The 20,770-nt window shown below is 44.6% G+C and overlaps 1 protein-coding gene across 5 annotated transcripts in view; it reads right to left on the minus strand.

The window, feature by feature from the left end:
• Positions 1-20,770, minus strand: part of poglut2 (protein O-glucosyltransferase 2) — a 112,208-nt gene that overhangs the window by 54,948 nt on the left and 36,490 nt on the right. For all 5 annotated transcript variants that reach the window (XM_068034097.1, XM_068034096.1, XM_068034093.1 and 2 more), the window contains one exon: positions 13,158-13,330. In XM_068034097.1, coding sequence (XP_067890198.1) covers positions 13,158-13,330 — 173 coding nt within the window. The remainder of the gene's footprint in view (positions 1-13,157; positions 13,331-20,770) is intronic.

A 20,770-nucleotide genomic window follows, 5' to 3' on the forward strand; every position in this document is an offset into this window, starting at 1 on the left:
AAAAGGATCATTCAAAATAATGAAAGCCTATTATTTGTGATATTTAGCATGTGCAATGTTAAAACTACCTTTCGCTTCCATCCAATTCAATGAATTACAATTTCAGTTAAATCTTATAAAAAAAGTTTCAAGCTGCATAAATTTGATCTGTTGAAAGAATTGATACTTTGAGGTTTGAGTCTCAGCCAGAATCTTGTATTTTTTTCCTTCAACTGATAATTTTACTGTTAAAGATATAATAACTTAAGAAACACAGAGGCCTGGATTTTGTGAAATGATGGTGCTCACTGCTATCCTTCAAGAAAGCTTCCCATAAAGATCTTGTGAGCTCTGTGGCATGGATTTCTGCTTTATCAATGTTAATTTCATTTTGGCACCAGATAGAGGTTCACTGGTACCCAGCAACAGTGATGTCATCAAGCAGGCTAAGCAGCAATCACATTGAAGAATTCTCACAGACAGCAAACCAGGAAGTAATAAGCAGGTTTATCATTCACTTTTGTAATTTTACAGCAAACAAAATAAAAATTGGGACATACATATGGGATTAAGGTAGAAACTGAAATATTATAAACAAACTTGAAAAAATATTGCAAAAAAATCAATGGAATTTTTATCACACAATGGAGAAATGTTACATTCTACAAATGAGTTTTTCAGAGCCAGAGAGGTTGTTCAGTAGTAATTAATCAGCAGTTAAAAACCCAGTTACATTCATTCAACAAGACTCACTTTCTCAAGGGTTTTTACAGTAAGAATTGAGAGGGAGTTCACATCAATTCAGTGATTTCCAATTGATTTCCATCGCAAGGACTTCAATAGCACAGCCAGTGGAGAAGCAGGGAACACTGACAGCAACTTCAGGATTTCCACATTTAACTGTGCATGTGTGGGTGGCAGAATTTGCTGTCAGTTTCACAGCTGCAAGGATGAACACCAACAGTTTTGCCATCATTAAAACCACAAAATACAGGCCAATATGCTAACTAATCTGCCTGCAGCAGGTTAGGAAACCCTGCTTTATTTATTTTTCAGGAACTAACAAAATACACCTGTTTCACTGTCTGAGAAGACCTCTTAGAAACTTGTCTCCAAATCTTTTCAAAGGAGATGTCTGCTTCTCCTCCACTCTATACCTCAACACCTCTTCTGCAATAGCGAGGATAACCATGAATCAGTAAGCAACGCCATGAGAAGTCTGCAAGTGTATCTGGTAAATCTGGATTTGGGACAAACTTTGCAGAAGATCCAGAGGAATGGTTGTAGTCACACAACCAGTTAGCTTCATTCAAAGTTGCAGTCACACAAGTGAGAAACAGATCTACATATTAAACTATCACTTCACAGCCTCAACTATCTTTTTGACATAACTGGCTGACATAATGGTCCTGAAATGATGCATCTATTTTAAAGTCACAGAATCACAGTATAATACAGTGCAGAAGAGGCCCTTCGGCCCATCAAGTCTGCACCGATGCATTAAAGACACCTGACCTGTCTACCTAATCCCATTTGCCAGCACTTGGCCCATAGCTTTGAATGTTATGACGTGCCAAGTGCTCATCCAGGTACTTTTTAAAGGATGTGAGGCAACCCGCCTTTACCACCCTCCCAGGCAGTGCATTCCAGACCATCACCACCCTCTGGGTAAAAAAGTTCTTGGTCAAATCCCTGTTAAACCTGCTGCCCCTCACATTAAACTTGTGTTCCCTCATAACAGACCCTTCTACTAAGGGGAACAGCTGCTCCCTATCCACCCCGTCGATGCAACTCATAATCTTGTACATCTCGATCAGGTCACCCCTCAGTTTTCTCTGCTCCAGTGAAAACAACCCAAGCCTATCCAACCTCTATTCATAGTGTAAATGTTCCATCCCAGGTAACATCCTGGTCAATCGCCTCTGCACCCCATCGAGTGCAATCACATCATTCATATAATGTGGCGACCAGAGCTGCACACAGTACTCCAGCTGTGGCCTTACCAAAGTTCCATACAACTCCAACATGACCTCCCTGCTTTTGTAATGTATGCAAGTGTCACAAATGCCTTTTTCACCACCCTATCAACCTGCACTTCTACCTTGAGAGATCTATGGACAAACACGCCAAGGTCCCTTTGTTCCTCGGAATTTCCCAGTGTCAGGCAATTCATTGAATACTTCCGTGTCACATTACTCCTTCCAAAGTGTATCACCTCACACTTTTCAGGGTTAAATTCCATCTGCCACTGTTCTGCCCATTTGACAATCCTGTCTATATCTTCCTGTAACCCAAGCCACTCAACCTCACTGTTAACCACTTGGCCAATCTTTGTGTCATCCGCGAACTTACTGATAATACCCCCCACATAGTCATCTATGTCGTTTATATAATTGACAAACAATAGGGGACCCAGCACAGATCCCTGTGGTACACCACTGGACACTGGCTTCCAGTCACTAAAACAGCCATCTGTCATCACTCTCTGTCTCCTACAGCTAAGCCAACTTTGAATCCACCTTATCAAGTTACCCTGTATCCCATGTGCATTTGCTTTCTTGATAAGTCTCCCATGTGGGACCTTGTCAAAGGCTTGGCTGAAATCCATGTAAACTACATCGACTGCACGACCCTCATCTACACACCTGGTCACATGCTCAAAAAGCACAATCACATTCGTTAGGCATGACCTCCTTCTGACAAAGCCATGCTGACTATTCCTAATCAAATTTTGCCTCTCCAAGTGGAGATAGATTCTCTCCTTCAGAATTTTCTCCAATAGTTTCCCTACCACTGATGTGAGACTCACTGGTCTATAGTTCCCTGGCTGAGCTCTGCAACCTTTCTTACATAGTGGGACTACATTAGCTGTTCTCCAGTCCTCTGGCACCTCACCCGTGGCCAGAGAGGAATTAAAAATTAGGGTCAGAGCCCCTGCAATCTCCACCCTCATCTCCCACAGCATCCTAGGACACAAATCGTCCGGACCTGGATATTTGTCCACTTTTAAGCCTGCCAAAACCTCCAATACCTTGTCACTCACTATGACAATTTGTTCAAGAACCTCACAGTCTCTCTCTCTGAGTTCCATATCTACATCCTCTTTCTCTTGGGTGAAGACAGATGTGAAATATTCGTTCAACACCCTACCAATGTCCTCTGGCTCCACCCACAGATTTCCCCATTGGTCCCTAATGGGTCCTACTCTTTACCTGGTTATCCTCTTCCCATTGATATATAGAATATCTTGGGATTTTCCCTACTTTTACCAGCCAGAGCTTTCTCATATCCCCTCTTTGCTCTCCTAATTGCTTTCTTAAGCCCCATCCTACACTTTCTGTACTCCACTAATGCTTCTGTTGATTTGCTCTCCTTGTATTTGCTAAAAGCCTCTCTTTTCCTTCTCATTGTACCCTGAATGTTTCTGGTCATCCATGGTTCTCTGGGCTTGTTGATCCTACCTGTTACCGTAGAGGGAACATGTTGGGCCTGTACCCTCCCTATTTCCTTTTTGAATGCCACCCACTGCTCTTCTGTAGATTTCCCAACAAGTAACTCTTTCCAGTCTACCTTGGCCAGATCCTGCCTTATTTTACTAAAATTCGCTCTCCCCCAATCCAAAATCTTTTTTTGCAACTTGTCTATTTCTTTCTCCATAACAAGCTTAAATTGTACCATGTTGTGGTCACTATCACCAAAATGCTCCCCCACCAACGCATCAACCACCTGGCCGGCTTCATTCCCCAGAATTAGGTCCAGCACTGCACCCTCCCTTGTTGGATCCTCTACATATTGAACTAAAAAGTTCACCTGTATACATTTTAAGAACTCCACTCCATCTAAGCCCTTAACACGATGACTATCCCAATTAATGTTGGGAAAGTTGAAATCACCTAATATAATTATCCTATTATTATTTTTACACACCTCTGCGAACTGCACACATATTTGCTCCTCAATTTCCCACTGACTATCTGGGGGTCTATAATAAACACCTAGCAATGTGGCTGTCCCTTTTTTAATTCTAAACTCTACCCATAAAGTTTCATTTCATGCCCCCTCCAAGAAATCATCTCTCCTTACTGCAGTAACTGACTCCTTAACTAATATTGCAATACCCCCTCCTCTTTTACCCCCTCCTCTGTCTTGCCTGAAGATTCTATATCCTGGGATATTTAGAGATTTAGATTTAGAGATACAGCACTGAAACAGGCCCTTCGGCCCACCGAGTCTGTGCCGACCATCAACCACCCATTTATACTAATCCTATACTAATTCCATATTCCTACCACATCCCCATCTGTCCCTATATTTCCCTACCACCTACCTATACTAGGGGCAATTTATAATGGCCAATTTACCTATCAACCTGCAAGTCTTTGGCATGTGGGAGGAAACCGGAGCACCCGGAGGAAACCCACGCAGACACAGGGAGAACTTGCAAACGCCACACAGGCAGTACCCAGAATTGAACCTGGATCCCTGGAGCTGCGAGGCTGCGGTGCAAACCACTGCGCCGCCCCTGAGCTGCCAATCCTATTCCTCCCTCAACCATGTCTCCGTGATGGCTACAATATCACAATTCCACGTGTCAATCCTTGCCCTTAACTCATCCGTTTTACCTGCAATACTCCTGGCATTAAAGTAAAGGCCATCCATCCTGGCCTTACTCCCTTGAAACTTACTTCCGTTGTATTCCCTCTGACTTGTTTGCTTTCCGGTGTTTAGCTGTGTCCCTATTCTGCTAGGAGTCTGCGTCCCCTCCCCCTGCCAAATTAGTTTAAACTCCTCCCAACAGCACTAGCAAACCCGCCAGCAAAGATGTTAGTCCCCCCCTCTGGTTCAGATGTAGACCGTCCCTCTTGTACAGGTCCCACCTTCCCCAGAAATGGTCCCAGTGGCCCAGGAATCTAAAACCCTCCCTCCTGCACCAACTCTTAAGCCACGCATTCATCTGTGCTATTCTCCTATTTCTATACTCGCTAGCATGTGGCACTGGGAGTAATCCAGAGATTACAACCCGAGAGGTCGTGCTTTTTAGTCTGCTGCCTAACTCCCTGATTTCTTGATGCAAGACCTCATCCCTCTTTCTATCTATGTCATTAGTACCAACATGTACCATGACCTCTGCCTTATCACCCTCCCCCTTCAGGATGCCCTGCAGCCGTTCAGTGACATCCCGGACCCTGGCACCAGGGAGGCAACACACCATCCTGGAGTCACATTGACGGCGACAGTAGCGCCTATCTGTTCCCCTGACTATCAAATCCCCTATTACTATTGCTCTTCCTCTCTTTCCCCCTTCCTGTGCAGACAGGCTGCTTGTGGTGCCAGAAGCTTGGCTCTGTCCGCACTCCCTGGAGGAACCAGCCTCATCAGCCTCCAAAATGGAATACTGATTTGCAAGCGGGACCCCAGGGGACTCCTGAACTACCTGCCTGATGGTCACCCATTCCCTTTCTTCCTCAAGTCCCTTCAGCTGCGGTGTGACCACCTCTCTATACGTGCTATCCACGATGCTCTGAGACTCGCGGATGTTCCACAGTGTTTCCAGCTGCCGTTCCAGCTCAGAAACCCGAGCTTCCAGGAGCTGCAGCTGGACACACTTCCTGCACACATGCTGGCCCCGGGGACTGGAAATGTGCCCGGATTCCCACATGCAGCAACAGGAGCAAACAACGGCTTTAAGCTCTCCTGCCATGACTAAACCCTTTAAATTTAAAACTTTAGAAGACTATTATAATAAAAAAAATAAATCAACTAAGTCTTGCTAAAACAATGACTTACAATTCAATCCAGCTTGAAAAATACCCACCAGGACTTACTCACCAGTCAACTGTGCTCTGTGGAAACTCTCGGCTCCCCTCACGCTGAGGTAGGAAATGAAAGGAGCTCCTCACTCCCTCCTGACCGAACTCCCTCAGTCACAAAACTCCCACTTTAGCACTCTAATGCAACCCAAGTCAGCATTCTAGTGCAAACAAAGTCAGCACTGTAAGATGACCCACTTTTATACTGTCTGACTCTAGCCCCTGAAAACTGGTTTAAGCCAATTATCTAATTAACAAGGTGCAAAGAACAAAGAAAATTACAGGAACAGGCCCTTCGGCCCTCCAAGCCTCCAGATCCTCTATCCCGCAGTTGCAAGCAGAGCCTGAGTGAACTCTGTTTTAAGCTGGTATAAAACTCACCTTCTCCAACCCAAACAGCAACTGTTAAATAATTAGCTATGTTTGGGCAGAAATTAGGGAAATATCAAATTCTGCCAATTTCACCCCATTTTGTCTCTTGGAGTTTGCACCAGGAAGTAGGGCCCTGCTTCTTTTGTTTGCTCTCTTTTATGTAGGCGTGAGTGAAAGAGGCAAGACTGATGGCATGACATCAACCAGTCAAATTCCCACCAGTCTGGCTTCAACTGTTCCTGAAACAATGGCACCAGCATGAAACAGGCTTACATACTTTGCCCGGAGTTAATCCGAGCAAAAGTGGAGCCCATGACAATTAGAGACTTGTTTCTCCACAGTAATTGATTGTGGAATGATCGGTTTCATAGAGAACTACAGTTGTCTATTTTGAAACAAGCCATTTAATTATCATGGGGGATTTTAATCTACATGTAGATAGGTCGAACCAGCTCAGTCAGGGTAGCCTTGAGGAGGAGCTCGTTGAGTGTATCCGTGATAGTTTTCTTGAACAGTATGTAATGGAACCGACGAGGGAGCAAGCTATCTTAGATCTAGTCCTGTGTAATGAGACAGGAATAATTAATGACCTCATAGTTAGGGATCCTCTTGGAAGGAGTGATCACAGTATGGTTGAATTTAAAATACAGATGGAGTGTGTGAAGATAAAATCCAATACCAGCGTCCTGCGCTTGAACAAGGGGGACTACAATAGAATGAGGGAGGACTTGGCTAAAGTAGACTGGAAACAAAGATTTTATGGTGGGACAGTTGACGAGCAGTGGAGGACTTTCAAAGCAATTTTTCAAAGTGCTCAGCAAAAGTATATTCCAGTGAAAAGGAAGGACTGGAAGAAAAGGGGTAATCTGCCATGGGTGTCTAAGGAAATAAGGGAGGCTATCAAATTGAAAGAGAAGGCATACAAAGTGGCCAAAAACAGCATGAAACTAGAAGATTGGGAAAACTTTAAAGGTCAACAGAAAGCCACAAAAAGAGCTATAAAGAAAAGTAAGATAGAACATGAGAAAAAACTAGCACAGAATATAAAGACTGATAGCAAAAGTTTCTATAAATATATAAAACGAAAAAGAGTGGCTAAAGTAAACGTTGGTCCTTTAGAGGATGAGAAGGGGAATTTAGTTATGGGATATGATGAAATGGCCGAGGCATTGAACAGGTATTTTGTATCGGTCTTCACAGTGGAGGACATTAATAACATGCCAGTAATTGACAAAGAGACGAACGTAGGTGAGGACCTGGAAACAATCATTATTATGGAAGAGGTAGTGTTGGGCAAGCTAATGGAGCTAAGGATTGATAAGTCTCCTGGCCCTGATGGAATGCATCCCAGGGTACTAAAAGAGATGGCGGGAGAAATAGCAGGTGCACTGGCGGTAATTTTCCAAAATTCGCTGGACTCTGGGGTAGTCCCAGCAGATTGGAAAACAGCAGATGTGACGCCACTGTTTAAAAAGGGAGGTAGACAAAAGATGGGGAATTATAGCTTAACCTCTGTAGTGGGGAAGATACTTGAGTCTATTATCAAGGAAGAAATAGCAGGGCATCTCGATAGAAATTGTCCCATTGGGCAGACGCAGCATGGGTTCATGAAGGGCAGGTCATGCTTGACAAATCTTTTGGAATTCGATGATGACATTACGAGCAAGGTGGACAATGGGGACACAGTGGATGTGGTGTACCTAGATTTCCAAAAGGCCTTCGACAAGGTGCTGCTGCATAAGATAAGGATGCATGGCGTTAGGGGTAAAGTATTAGCATGGATAGAGGATTGGTTGACTAACAGGAAGCAGAGAGTGGGGATAAATGAGTGCTATTCTGGTTGGCAATCAGTCACTAGTGGTGTGCCTCAGGGATCAGTGTTGGGATGGCAATTATTTACAATTTAAATAGATGATTTGGAGTTGGGGACCACGTGTAGGGTGTCAAAGTTTGTAGATGACACTAAGATGAGTGGCAGAGCAAAGTGTGCAGATGACTGTGAAACTTTGCAGAGGAACATAGATACATTGAGTGAGTGGGCAAAGGTCTGGCAGATGGAATACAATGTTAATAAATGTGAAGTCATTCATTTCGGTAGGAGTAACAGTAAAAAGGATTATTACTTGAATGGTAAAAAGTTGCAGCATGCTGCTATGCAAAGGGACCTGGGTGTCCTTGTGCATGAATCGCAAAAGGTTGGTCTGCAGGTACAGCAAGTAATTAGGAAGGCAAATGGAATTTTGTCCTTCATTGCTAAAGGGATTGAGTTTAAAAGCAGAGAGGTTATGTTGCAGCTGTATAAGGTACTGGTGAGGCCGCACCTGGAGTACTGTGTGCAGTTTTGGTCTCCTTACTTGAGAAAGGATGTACTGGCACTGGAGAGGGTGCAGAGGAGGTTCACTAGGTTGATTCTGGAGTTGAGGGGGTTGGCTTATGAGGAGAGACTGAGTAGATTGGGATTATATTCATTGAAATTCAGAAGAATGAGGGGGGATCTTACAGAAACATATAAATTTTGAAGGGAATAGATAAGATACAAGTAGAGAGGATGTTTCCACTGGCAGGTGAAGCTAGGACAAGAGGGCATCGCCTCAAGATTAGAGGGAGCAGATTTAGGACTGAATTAAGAAGGAACTTCTTCACCCAGAGGGTTGTTAATCTATGGAATTCCTTGCCCAGTGAAGTAGTTGACGCTTCTTCAGTAAACGTTTTTAAAGCTAAGGTAGATATCTTTTTGAACAATAAAGGAATTAAGGGATACGATGAGAGCGCAGGTAAGTGGATCTGAGTCCACGAAAAGATCAGCCATGATCTTATTGAATGGCGGAGCAGGCTCGAGGGGCCGGACGGCCTACTCCTGCTCCTAGTTCTTAGTTCTTATAATTGAGAAGTTCTGAAATCTTCTGCTGGTAAACCAGCACTTCAATGTTGTAACATGGCTCTGCAACCAGTTTCCTTGACCTGCAAGCGAGCAACAAATGTTTGAATTTACACAAATGCCCTTGATGTAAGAAATGGCTGTCCAATAACATTATAAAATGTTCAGCAAATTAATTGATTATAGAATCTCTCTCTCTCTCAATAAAGATTCTATAACAGTCCGCCAGGCTGACAGACAGAGGACAGCATTGGCCTGTTATCTCTGACAAGGACATGACTCTAGCACCGGCTCTGAAACAAGACATTCCTAAAGCTGATAAGATGGAGCCTTGTAACCTCTCTAGACAAGTGGTACCTAGCAAGCAATAGCCACAAGATGACTTCAAGGCAGAGTGATGGGCATGGGGGGGGGGGGGGGGGGGTTTACTTTTATTACCTGTCCCTTGGTGATTGGGCACATGCCAGCCCCTAGAAATAATGTATATAAACAGGTCCCCGGGAGGGAAATAGTCTTTTTCGGACAGGAGAGCTTCCTGAAGCTTGGCTTCAGCTGAGTGTAAGGATTTGGTCTAACACTTTGGCTAGTTTAAGAAGCCTGGGGACCCCGAGGAGCGAAGAGAACACCAACATCGCGCCTGCCTCATCAGTCAGGGAGACTGCCACCATCATTCTGCCCCACCATATGAGCTGGGATGAGTAATCTGCTCAACCTTTTATAGTCATACTTCTTTTCTGTCTTTAAACTGCTGCTTCTTAATAAAATACTTCAAAACCCACCTATGACTTTGACTCCCCCGCCACCCCCCACTACCCTTCTTTGGGTATCTGTGACTCCCAAATCAAATCTTACACTGATCCTGAAAGTGTGATGGGGCCTGGGGAAACTAGTGGATAGATGATGTCCTGCCCCACCATTATTATGCTGACACATTATGCTGCACCAATTCAGAGTCATAAAAGTAACAGTCAATTGAATTCCAAAAGTAATTTACTGTTGTGCTACAAAACACTTCAACAACATCTCAGGCACGATTGTTTCAAGTAATTGTCACTATGAGGCAAAATTATGAAGATGGCCACCTAGTGGAAGAAAGTCAGCACATAACCTATTCATTGTCTACTTTGATACCCCAGAAACAGAAACTGAATTATCAAACAATTCCATTTGCATAAATGCAGATTCTGTTGTCTTTTTGACCCTTATGTACCACAAGGTTGCCTCCAAAAGAATGAATGCCATTTATGGCAACCCTGCAATATCAGAAACTCAATTCTCTAGCCATTTAAAGTCATGCCAACTTTCTGGAAAGGGGAATTAAATCACTGTCTCGACCTACTAACATAATAGTATGCATTGCATTAGTTACACTTAGGCTGAGTGTAGCCATGGCCATACTGAAGGGAAGGTCATGTCTTACCAACTTAATAGAATTCTTTGAGGAAGTGACAAAGTTGATTGATGAGGGAAGGGCTGTAGATGTCATATACATGGACTTCAGTAAGGCGTTTGATAAGGTTCCCCATGGTAGGCTGATGGAGAAAGTGAAGTCGCATGGGGTCCAGGGTGTACTAGCTAGATGGATAAAGAACTGGCTGGGCAACAGGAGACAGAGAGTAGCAGTGGAAGGGAGTTTCTCAAAATGGAGACGTGTGACCAGTGGTGTTCCACAGGGATCCGTGCTGGGACCACTGTTGTTTGTGATATACATAAATGATTTGGAGGAAAGTATAGGTGGTCTGATTAGCAAGTTTGCAGACGACACTAAGATTGGTGGAGTAGCAGATAGTGAAGGGGACTGTCAGAGAATACAGCAGAATATAAATAGATTGGAGAGTTGGGCAGAAAAATGGCAGATGGAGTTCAATCAGGGCAAATGCGAGGTGATGCATTTTGGAAGATCCAATTCAAGAGTGAACTATACAGTAAATGGAAAAGTCCTGGGGAAAATTGATGTACAGAGAGACTTGGGTGTTCAGGTCCATTGTTCCCTGAAGGTGGCAACGCAGGTCAATAGAGTGGTCAAGAAGGCATACGGCATGCTTTCCTTCATCGGACGGGGTATTGAGTACAAGGGTTGGCAGGTCATGTTACAGCTGTATAAGACTTTGGTTCGGCCACATTTGGAATACTGCGTGCAGTTCTGGTCGCCACATTACCAAAAGGATGTAGATGCTTTGGAGAGGGTGCAGAGGAGGTTCACCAGGATGTTGCCTGGTATGGAGGGCGCTAGCTATGAAGAGAGGTTGAGCAGATTAGGATTATTTTCATTAGAAAGACGGAGTTTGAGGGGGGACCTGACTGAGGTGTACAAAATCATGAGAGGTATAGACAGGGTGGATAGCAAGATGCTTTTTCCCCAGAGTGGGGGATTCAATTACTAGGGGTCACAAGTTCAAAGTGAGAGGGGAAAAGTTTAGGGGGGATATGCGTGGAAAGTTCTTTACGCAGAGGATGGTGGGTGCCTGGAACGCATTGCCAGCGGAGGTGGTAGACGCGGGCACGATAGCGTCTTTTAAGATGTATCTAGACAGATACATGAATGGGCATGAAGCAAAGAGATACAGACCCTAAGAAAATAGGCGACATGTTTAGATAGAGGATCTGGATCGGCGCAGGCTTGGAGGGCCGAAGGGCCTGTTCCTGTGCTGTAATTTTCTTTGTTCTTTGTTCTTTGAACTGTAATTGATAGCCTGCATGGACATTCCTCCAACATTTGGGAAGTCCGTGGTCCAATCTACAAAATTAACCTGACTCTCCACTGGTCATAATCATGACTTGAGAAACTGCAAGTACAAAACACACAGGCGCTGTTTAGCTTTGGTACAATACAGACCTTGACATGTTACGGAGTCATTTCCATTGACAGAAACTCAGTAAAATAGAAGTATTACTGGTTCTTCATTTCTCCCAAAAGCTTTATGATTTAAAATGTTTCATTTAAGGTTACATCGAAGCAGATATTTGTACAGCCCTCCCATTCACTGTCCTGTTGTTATGAAAGCAAGTAGAGATATGGACAGCAATCACTATTATCATGCCACTAGAACAGAACTTTCATGAGGTGGGGATTTGCGTGCCTCAACCAGCTGTATTATATAATTTTGTTATGGCAGGATTATCTTTGAGGTGACAGCATTTACTCAAGAGTAACCATGAGGTCTCAGCTGAGTAAGGCGACCATTCAGAAGGGGCATGACAGAAAAAAACAGCACCTTCAACTACCATTACAGCACTTTAAGAAATCTAGTGCAAAACAAATGAGATGAAGCACCACTCCTCCTTACTGTTTCCATTGGTTCCAAAGGCATAAAAATGTTCTTTAGGCTTACTTCTAACACATCCAAGTCTTGAACCCTTTCTGTAAAGGAGGGAGCTTGCTACAATTACAAAAGTAACCAGTGTTACCTTCACAACTATATTTTTATTTTATAAACCCTTAACAAAAAAATTACAAAAAAATGAAATAAATAATTATGCACTTGAGAGTTGACACGAAAATGCCATGTCCTATGATTAACAGCATGCATTTTGAGCATCTTTTGCCTTTCAAACATTCACCAAGGATTTTGCTGGAAATGTTGGACAATCATCTTTTATGTGTGTAATAAATCATTATGTTACATCAGAACAATTCAGAACATTGTGACAGTTTAATTAACTGTAATTATAATAGATATGCAGATCTCTCCCTTTAGAATACTTAGGATAACTGGGCAACTCAGTTGGATAGTTTCCTCTAAACTCCTGAAATATGGCCAATGGAATGATCTGCTAATCACTCAATCACCTGAATTAATAGTACAGACTTTTCTACTCAGGCTGCCCAGTCAGATAGCTGGAACATTATATCCTCAATGGAACAAACACTGTCTGGAGACCCTCCTCGTTTTACTGTAAAGTTAGTTTAAGTCATTTATGTTTCTACTGCCATCTTGAGCACAAGTTATATTTGCTTGTTGGCACCATGGTTAGTTGGACAAAGTAGCATCAAGGCATTACTCATGAATATAATTTGTCTTAACACATTGATCACTGGATATTATGGATTATTTATACATTTGACAATTAAAATTAAAAGTTGATTTTAAGTAATGCAATTGTAAATAACATCTTACCGTCCCATAGTTTCTAGAACTGAATCAGTAATGTCATACGTTGGCATTACAATATCTCTTGTATTATCTGACCCACACCAGGAGAAAATAGGGTGAAGCTTCTCAGTAGTTTTTCTCTTTTCTAAAGGCCAGTCTCCAAGATTTACAAAGAACTCTAAATCTTGTATTTTTACCTAAAAGCAAAATATATTAGCATGAACACACTGCACCAGTGTTTTATTGGCAAAGCATTTTTTGTCAGTATTCTGTCCACAGTTCTTGCATATTTAGTAAGATTTCAGCAGAGACAACCAAGTACATAATCAATGAGAATTTGAAGTCATGAAGCATTTGAAATACATCTTTCACAAATCATATTTGCAATGTCCTGGTTCATGTATCACTCTATGTCCACAGTTAGCGCTATCTGAGTTCAACCAAAAGGATCTTAATCTGTATCAAAATTTAGAAAGATGCTTCTTCTAGCAGTGAAGCTGAGGCTTGATAAAGTTTGTGGCAGGTAGACAGCCCATCCCTAATTGCCCTTGAGCAGGTGGTGGTGAGCCACGTTCTTGAATTGCTGCTGTCGTTGTGGTGCAGATATGCCCATAGTATTGTTAGGAAGGGAGTTCCAGGTTTTTGACCTAGCGACAGCAAAGGAACAAGTCATCATGGTGCGTGGTTTGAAGGGGAACTTGGAGGTGGTGGTGGTCCCACGTGTCTGCTGTCCTTGTTCTTCTAGGTGAGAGAGGTCAGGGGTTTGGAAGGTGCTGTTGAAGAGACCTTGGTGAGTTGCTGCAGTGCATCTTGTAGATGGTACACACTGCTGTCACTGTGCACCAGTGGTGGGGAGACTGACTGCTTAAGATGGTGGATGGGGTGCCAATCAAGCAGGCTTCTCTGCCCAGGATGGTGTCAAGCTTCTTGAGAGTTGTTGGAGCTGCACTCATCCAGGAAAGTGGAAGGTATTCCGTCACACTCCTGACTTATGCCTTCTAGATGGTGGACAGGTTTTGGGAAGTCAGAAGGTGAGTTACTCGCCACAGAATTCACAGCTTCTGACCTGCTCTTGTAGTTACAGTATTTATATGGCTGATCCAGTTAACTTTCTGGTCAATGGTGACCCCAGGATGTTGACAGTAGAGGTTTCAATAATGATAATGCTGTTGACTGTCAAGGGGAGATGATTAGATTCTCTTTTGTTGGAGATGGTCATTGCCTGGCACTTGTATGGCATAAATTCGTAAGGTCATAAGAACTAGGAGCAGGAGTAGGCAATTCAGCTCCTTGAGCCTGCTCTGCCATTCAACACAATCATGGCTGATCTCATCTCGGCCTCAACTCCACTTTCCTGCCCATTCTCCATAACCCTTCAACCCTTTACTAATTAAAAATCTGTCTATCTCCTCCTTAAATTTACTCAATGTCCCAGCATCCACCACACTCTGGGGTAGTAAATTCCACAGACTCATGACCCTTTGAGAGAAGTAATTTCTCCTCAACTCTGTTTTAAATCTGTTACCCCTTCCCCTAAAACTATGACCTCTTGTTCTAGATTGAATGTTACTTGCCAATCATCAGCCCAAGCCTGAATGTTGCTCAGATCTTGCTGTATGTGGACATGAATTTCTTCAGTATGAGGAGTTGCAAATGGTACTGAACAGTGTTCGATCATCAGTAAACATTCCCACTTCTGACTTTATGATGGAGGGAAAGTCATTTATGAAGCAGCTGAAGATGGTTGGGCCTCGGACACTATGCTGAGGAACTCCTGTAGCGGCGTTCTGGGGCTGAAATAATTGGCCTTCAACAATGACAATCATCTTACTTTGTGCGAGGTATCCCTCCAATGAGTAGAGAGTTTTCCGCCTGATTCTCAATGACTTCAATTTTGTAGGGCTTCATGAAGCCACACTTGGTCAAATGCTGCATTGATGTCAAGGCAGTCACTCTCACCTCACCTCTGGAATTCAGCTCTTCTGTCCCTGTTTGGAATAAGGCTGTGATGAGGTCTGGAGCTGAATGGTCCTGGCAGAACCCATACTGCGCATCAGTGAGCAGGTAAATGCCATTTGATAGGGTCATCAGTGACACTTTCCATCACTTTGCTGATAATTGAGAGTCGACTGTTGGGGTGGCAATTGTCTGGATTGGATTTCCCCTGTTTTTTGTGGACAGGACATACCTGGGCAATTTTCCACATTGTCAGACAGATGCCAGTGTTGTAGCTGTACCGGAAGAGCCTGGCTAGGGGCGCAGCTAGTTCTGGAACACAAGTCTTCTGTACTACCTAAGGATGTTGTCAGGGCCCATAGCCTTTGCGGTATCCAGTGCCTTCAGCCATGTATGCATTTATACTGACTCTACATAGTTTGTTGACCATGGTTGCTTAACTACATAAGTGAAACCTTTGCCTTTTAAGGCTGTACACTGGTTTGGTATCATACCAAATACTTTGAATACTTCCCACTGTTTCACTGTAGGTTTACCCATTAATAGTTCAGTCCAATTTACTGTGGCCAATTCATCATTTCAAAGTTTGCTTTACTTAAATTTAAAAGCTGGTTTGTGATTCCACCCTTCTTTCCCTCTTAACTCTAATATCAAATTCCATCACATAATGGTTACTATCTGCAAGCTATTCCCTTAGTCTACTATTAACTAATCCTGGTATGATGCACACCACTAAATCAAGTATGATCTGTTTCCTTGTTGGGTTTAAAGCCTATCAGGGGTAATTTTGACACTGCTTGCCTGCAGGAACAGGGTCTAGGGTTTTGTCTCTGGCACTTGTGCTGGACCTTGTCTTGGTAGAGGAGGATATTCATGGAGCATCCTCCTCCTATTCGTCACCTGATTGCTTACCACCATTCTCACCCGGATGTGGAAATGCTAGTAATGTTTCTGCTCTGATTGGTTGATTGTAGGATTACTTAGATTTGTTTCCTATAGTTTGCTGCTTTTGGTGTTTCGCAAGCAAGTAGCCCTGTATTGTAGCCTTGTGCCTCATTGTAAGGTGTGCGTGGTGCTATTCTGAGAATGCACTTCTACACTCACCTTCAGGTCAGGATTAGTCTCCAAGCATGATGGAGATGCAGGAGCAAGGAATATGCTGGACTATGAAGTCACAAACTATGGTTGCTGCTGCTGATGGCCCACAGCACCTCATGGATGCCCAGCTTTTAGCTGTTAGACCTGACTTCAGTCTGTCCCACTAAGAATGGTGATGCCATATTACACAATGGAGGATATTCTCGCTGTGAAAATGAGACCTTGTCTTCGCAAGGACTGTGTTGTGGTCACTCCTACCAATACTTTCATAGATAAATATATTTGGAAAGGGTGGGTTTATTAGGATGAGGTCAAACAGGTTAGTCCCTCAGCACCTGATGCACCCCCAATCTCTCTCAACTTGCCAGCTCAGTCAGTGGTGGTACTACTAAGTATCCGTGAACATTGCTGTGGATACAGAGTACATCCTCTCTCTTGGCCTCCTACAGTGCTTTCATCAAGTGGTGTTCAACATGGAAAAAATTAAAACATGGCCAGTTGTGAGTTGGTAAACGGTAATCAGGAGATTTCTATGGCCTTGTTTGAACTGAAGCCCTAACATTTCAGAGAGTCTGGAATCAATGTTCAGGATGCCCAGGATCATGATCACCCAATTGGATGTCAGAGCAACCCCCTGCCATCCCCCTGCCCCCTGCTATCTGCTTGGACGGGACATACTGAGGGATAGTGAAGGAGGAGTCTGGGACTTTGGCTGATAGTCATACTCACATAATGATATCTATGTCAGGTTGTCGCTTAACCAGCTTGTAGCTCAGTTTACCCACCTTGGGAACAATTCCCAAGATGGTGGAGAGGAAGTTTGACTGACATTACCCAGGTCTTATCCTAATCTTTTACCTGGATAGTCTGTCCTATATTTTTGCAATTATCCCACTCTGTAGCAGTTGAGTGGCTTGCTAGGCCACATCAGAAGTGTCAAAAATGGGGGGACTGGAGTCACGTGTAGTGCAAATTGGTTGGGTAGCAAGTTGTCTTCCTTGAAAGACATTAGTGTCCAAATGGGTTTTTACAACAATCTGGCAGCTTTCATGGTCATTTTTCAGACCATTACCAGATTTATTGATTCAATTTCATAACCTACTATGGTGGGATTTAATCTCAGCACCTCCAGGCTGCTATTCCAATATCATAACCACCATGCTACTATGCCTGACTGCTACATAATTCTGATCCAACAATGAGCCTAAGGATGCTCCTAAGTGAATGGGCCTATCATTGGGATTTCCATTGGGCTGAATGGGAAATTGGAGCCTGCAGCTCGATCCCCGCCACTCACTAACCCCAACTCAGTTACTCACTCGCCCACCCCCTTCCCCCCACACAGCTACTCACTCCCACCCCACTGGCTGCACTCCCCCCTCGGCCACCTGCTCCAGGCCTCGACGCTTTCTGCCCCTCCCTCCCTCCTCCCCACCAACCACTTCCCCCCCTCAGCCACTTGCTCCTGACCTCGCCATTGCTCTCCCTGACTCCCCTCGGCCGATTGTTCCCCACTCCTTGCTTCCCGCCACCCGCTCTCCGGCCACTCGCTCCCCACTTCCCCCTCTGCCCCCCAGCTGCTAGCTCTAGGCTGCGCTGCTTCCCTCCTCTCGGCCACTCGTTCCTACGTCGCCCCGTCACCCTTCGCGGCCCACCTTGCTTCTTCGGGCAGCGTGCAGAGGACGATCGAAAGTGGGAGTGAGTGGCCAAGAGGAGGGACCTACGGGCTGGACAGGGGGGGCGGGGGGGGGGGGGAAAGCAGGAAGCGAGTAGCCAGAGAGCGGGGTGGTGGGAAGCGAGGAGTGGCGAACAATCGGCCGAGGGGAGGGGAAGGTCGGGGGAGCAGTGGCGAGGTCTGGAGCAAGTGGTTGGGGGGGGGGCGATTGGTGAGGCTGTAGCAAGTGCATAAGGGAAGGCAGCGGAGAGCCAGCGGTGGGAAGACGGGTGCAGGATGGACCGATAGACAGAAGTGTAAGGGCAGGAGGGAGCTGGGTACTGTTGGAGTGGGATGGAGGCAGCGATGTCAGCCATTGAGGGGATTTTCAGGTTGAAGTTGTTTTTCTATGATAAATTGAGCAGTGCCATCTTTAATCCCAGCAGCTGCCTGAACATCCGAGACAGCAACATTTCAGTGGAAGAGGCTGCATTTTCGCATGTGCTGGTACGGTGCCACCTTTAGATTTAAGATTCAGAGATACAGCACTGAAACAGGCCCTTCAGCCCACCGAGTCTGTGCCGACCATTAACCACCCATTTATACTAATCCTACACTAATCCCATATTCCTACCACATCCTCACCTGTCTCTATATTCCCCTACCACCTACCTATACTAGGAGCAATTTATAATGGCCAATTTACCTTTCAAGCTGCAAGTCTTTTGGCTGTAAGAGGAAACTGGAGCACCCGGAGGAAACCCACACAGACACAGGGAGAACTTGCAAACTCCACACAGGCAGTACCCAGAATTGAACCCGGGTCGCTGGAGCTGTGAGGCTGCGGCGCTAACCACTGCGCCGCCCTTGTGGTTGATTTGTCAGCAAACGCAGCCTTTGGAAAAAAGGATAGGGAGGCGCAATATAGACTAAATGGCAGAATTGTAAAGTGTGCACAGGGGCAGAGGGACTTAGGAGTTCAGGCGCATAGATCTTTGAAGGTGGCAGGACATAATGAGACAGTAGTTAGCAAAGCATATGGGATCTTGAGCTTCATAAATAGAGATACTGTGTACAAAAACAGGGAAGTTATGCTGAACCTTTATAAAGGTCTGGTGAGGCTACAACTAGAATATTGCATTCCAGTTTAGGCACCACACTTTAGGAATGACGTGTGGGTCCTTGAGAGGGTGCAGAGGAGATTTACCAGAATAGAATCATAGAAAATTTAAGGCACAGAAAGAGGTCACTTGGCCCATCGTGTCTGTGCCAGCTGAAAAACAATCCACCTATTCTAATCCTACCTTGCAGCATTTTGCCCGTAGCTCTGCAGATTATGGCACTTGAGATGCATAGCCAGACTCCTTTTGAATGAGTCGAGTGTCTCTGCCTCATCTACACTTTCACGCAATGAGTTCCAGACCCCCACCACCCTCTGGGTGAAAAAGATTTTCCTCATCTCTCCTCTAATTTTTCTACCAATCACTTTAAATCTATGCCCCCTAATCACTGTCCACTCTGCTAAGGTAAATAGGCCCTTCACCTCCATTCTATCCAGGCCCCTCACAATTTTGTACATCTCAAATCAAATCTCCCCTCAGCCTTCTCTGTTCCAAGGAGAACAACTCCAGCCTATCCAATTTTTCCTCATAGCTGCATTTTTCCAGTCCTGGCAACATCCTTGTAAATCTCCTCTGGACCCTCTCTAGTGTAATTACATCCTTTCTGTAATGAGGTGACCAGAACTGCACACAGTACTCATGTTGTGGCGTAACCAATGAGTTACACAGTTCCACGTCCTTCGGGAGGTGAGCGACATCCTCGGGCGCCGGTACCAGCATTGCCGACATTGCGCTGCAGATGCTCTCCGAGCCATCTCCCGCGGGCGCTTTGAAGTTGCGGCCGAGGAGCCGTTCATGGCTTTTTGCGTGTTCGGGGCTTCCCCTCGGTGATAGACTTATTTCCCTCGGGTCCCGCTGCTCCTTCTTCTCTGCAATGGACTTACCGCACGCCGTGGCCGCGGACACTCTGGATGTTGTAGACAGCAGGATCTGAGATCAAAGTATCACCAGCTGTACTTTGCAGTTTCGTCCGGATTACGTTCAATTTCATTGAGAAAACAAAGAGCAGGTATGGCTGGGGGAGGGCAGCGGGCCCAAGTAACATAAACTAGCTGTTAGCTTGTAGTTAGGGCTAAAATGAACTGATTAAAGAGCCAGGGGAGTTTAAACAGTTTAAGAGGGTAGATTGGGGGAGAAAACACTAAGAAGGGGAGCAGATGGTCATGGATAGAGTTGAACAGCAAGGGAGCTTCCTAGGGAGCTTACAGCCCAGGAGCCATCTTGACAGAGGAAAAACATAGACCCAACTGACCAGACCATCAATATCTTCCTGCAGCCTACAATTATGCTCCTTGCTATCTACCACATGGCTAATCTTTGTGTCGTCTGCAAACTTCTTGATCATGCCCCCTACATTTACGCCCAAATTGCTAATATATACCACAAAAAGCAGGGGACCCAATACTGAGCCCTGCAGAACGCCACTGGAAACAGTCCTCCAGTCGCTAAAACACCCGTCAACAATTACCCTTTGTTTCCTGCCACTGAGCCAATTTTGTATCCAACTTGCTGCATTTCCCTGGATCCCATGGGATTTCATTTTTTTAACCAGTCTGCCATGTGGGACCTTGTCAAAAGCCTTGATAAAATCCATGTAGACCACATCAACTTCACTACCCTCATCTATCTTCCTTTTTACTTCTTCAAAAGATTCAATCAAGTTGGTCAAACAAAATCTTCCCTTAACAAATCCATGCTGAATATCCTTGATTAACCTGTGCCTAAGTGACAGTTTATCCTGTCTCTCAGAATAGATAATTTGCCCACTACTGAGGTTAGACTGACTGGCCAGTAATTATTCAATCTAT

The sequence above is a fragment of the Heterodontus francisci genome, chromosome 6, assembly GCF_036365525.1.
Source record: "Heterodontus francisci isolate sHetFra1 chromosome 6, sHetFra1.hap1, whole genome shotgun sequence".
Lineage (NCBI taxonomy): Eukaryota > Metazoa > Chordata > Chondrichthyes > Heterodontiformes > Heterodontidae > Heterodontus > Heterodontus francisci.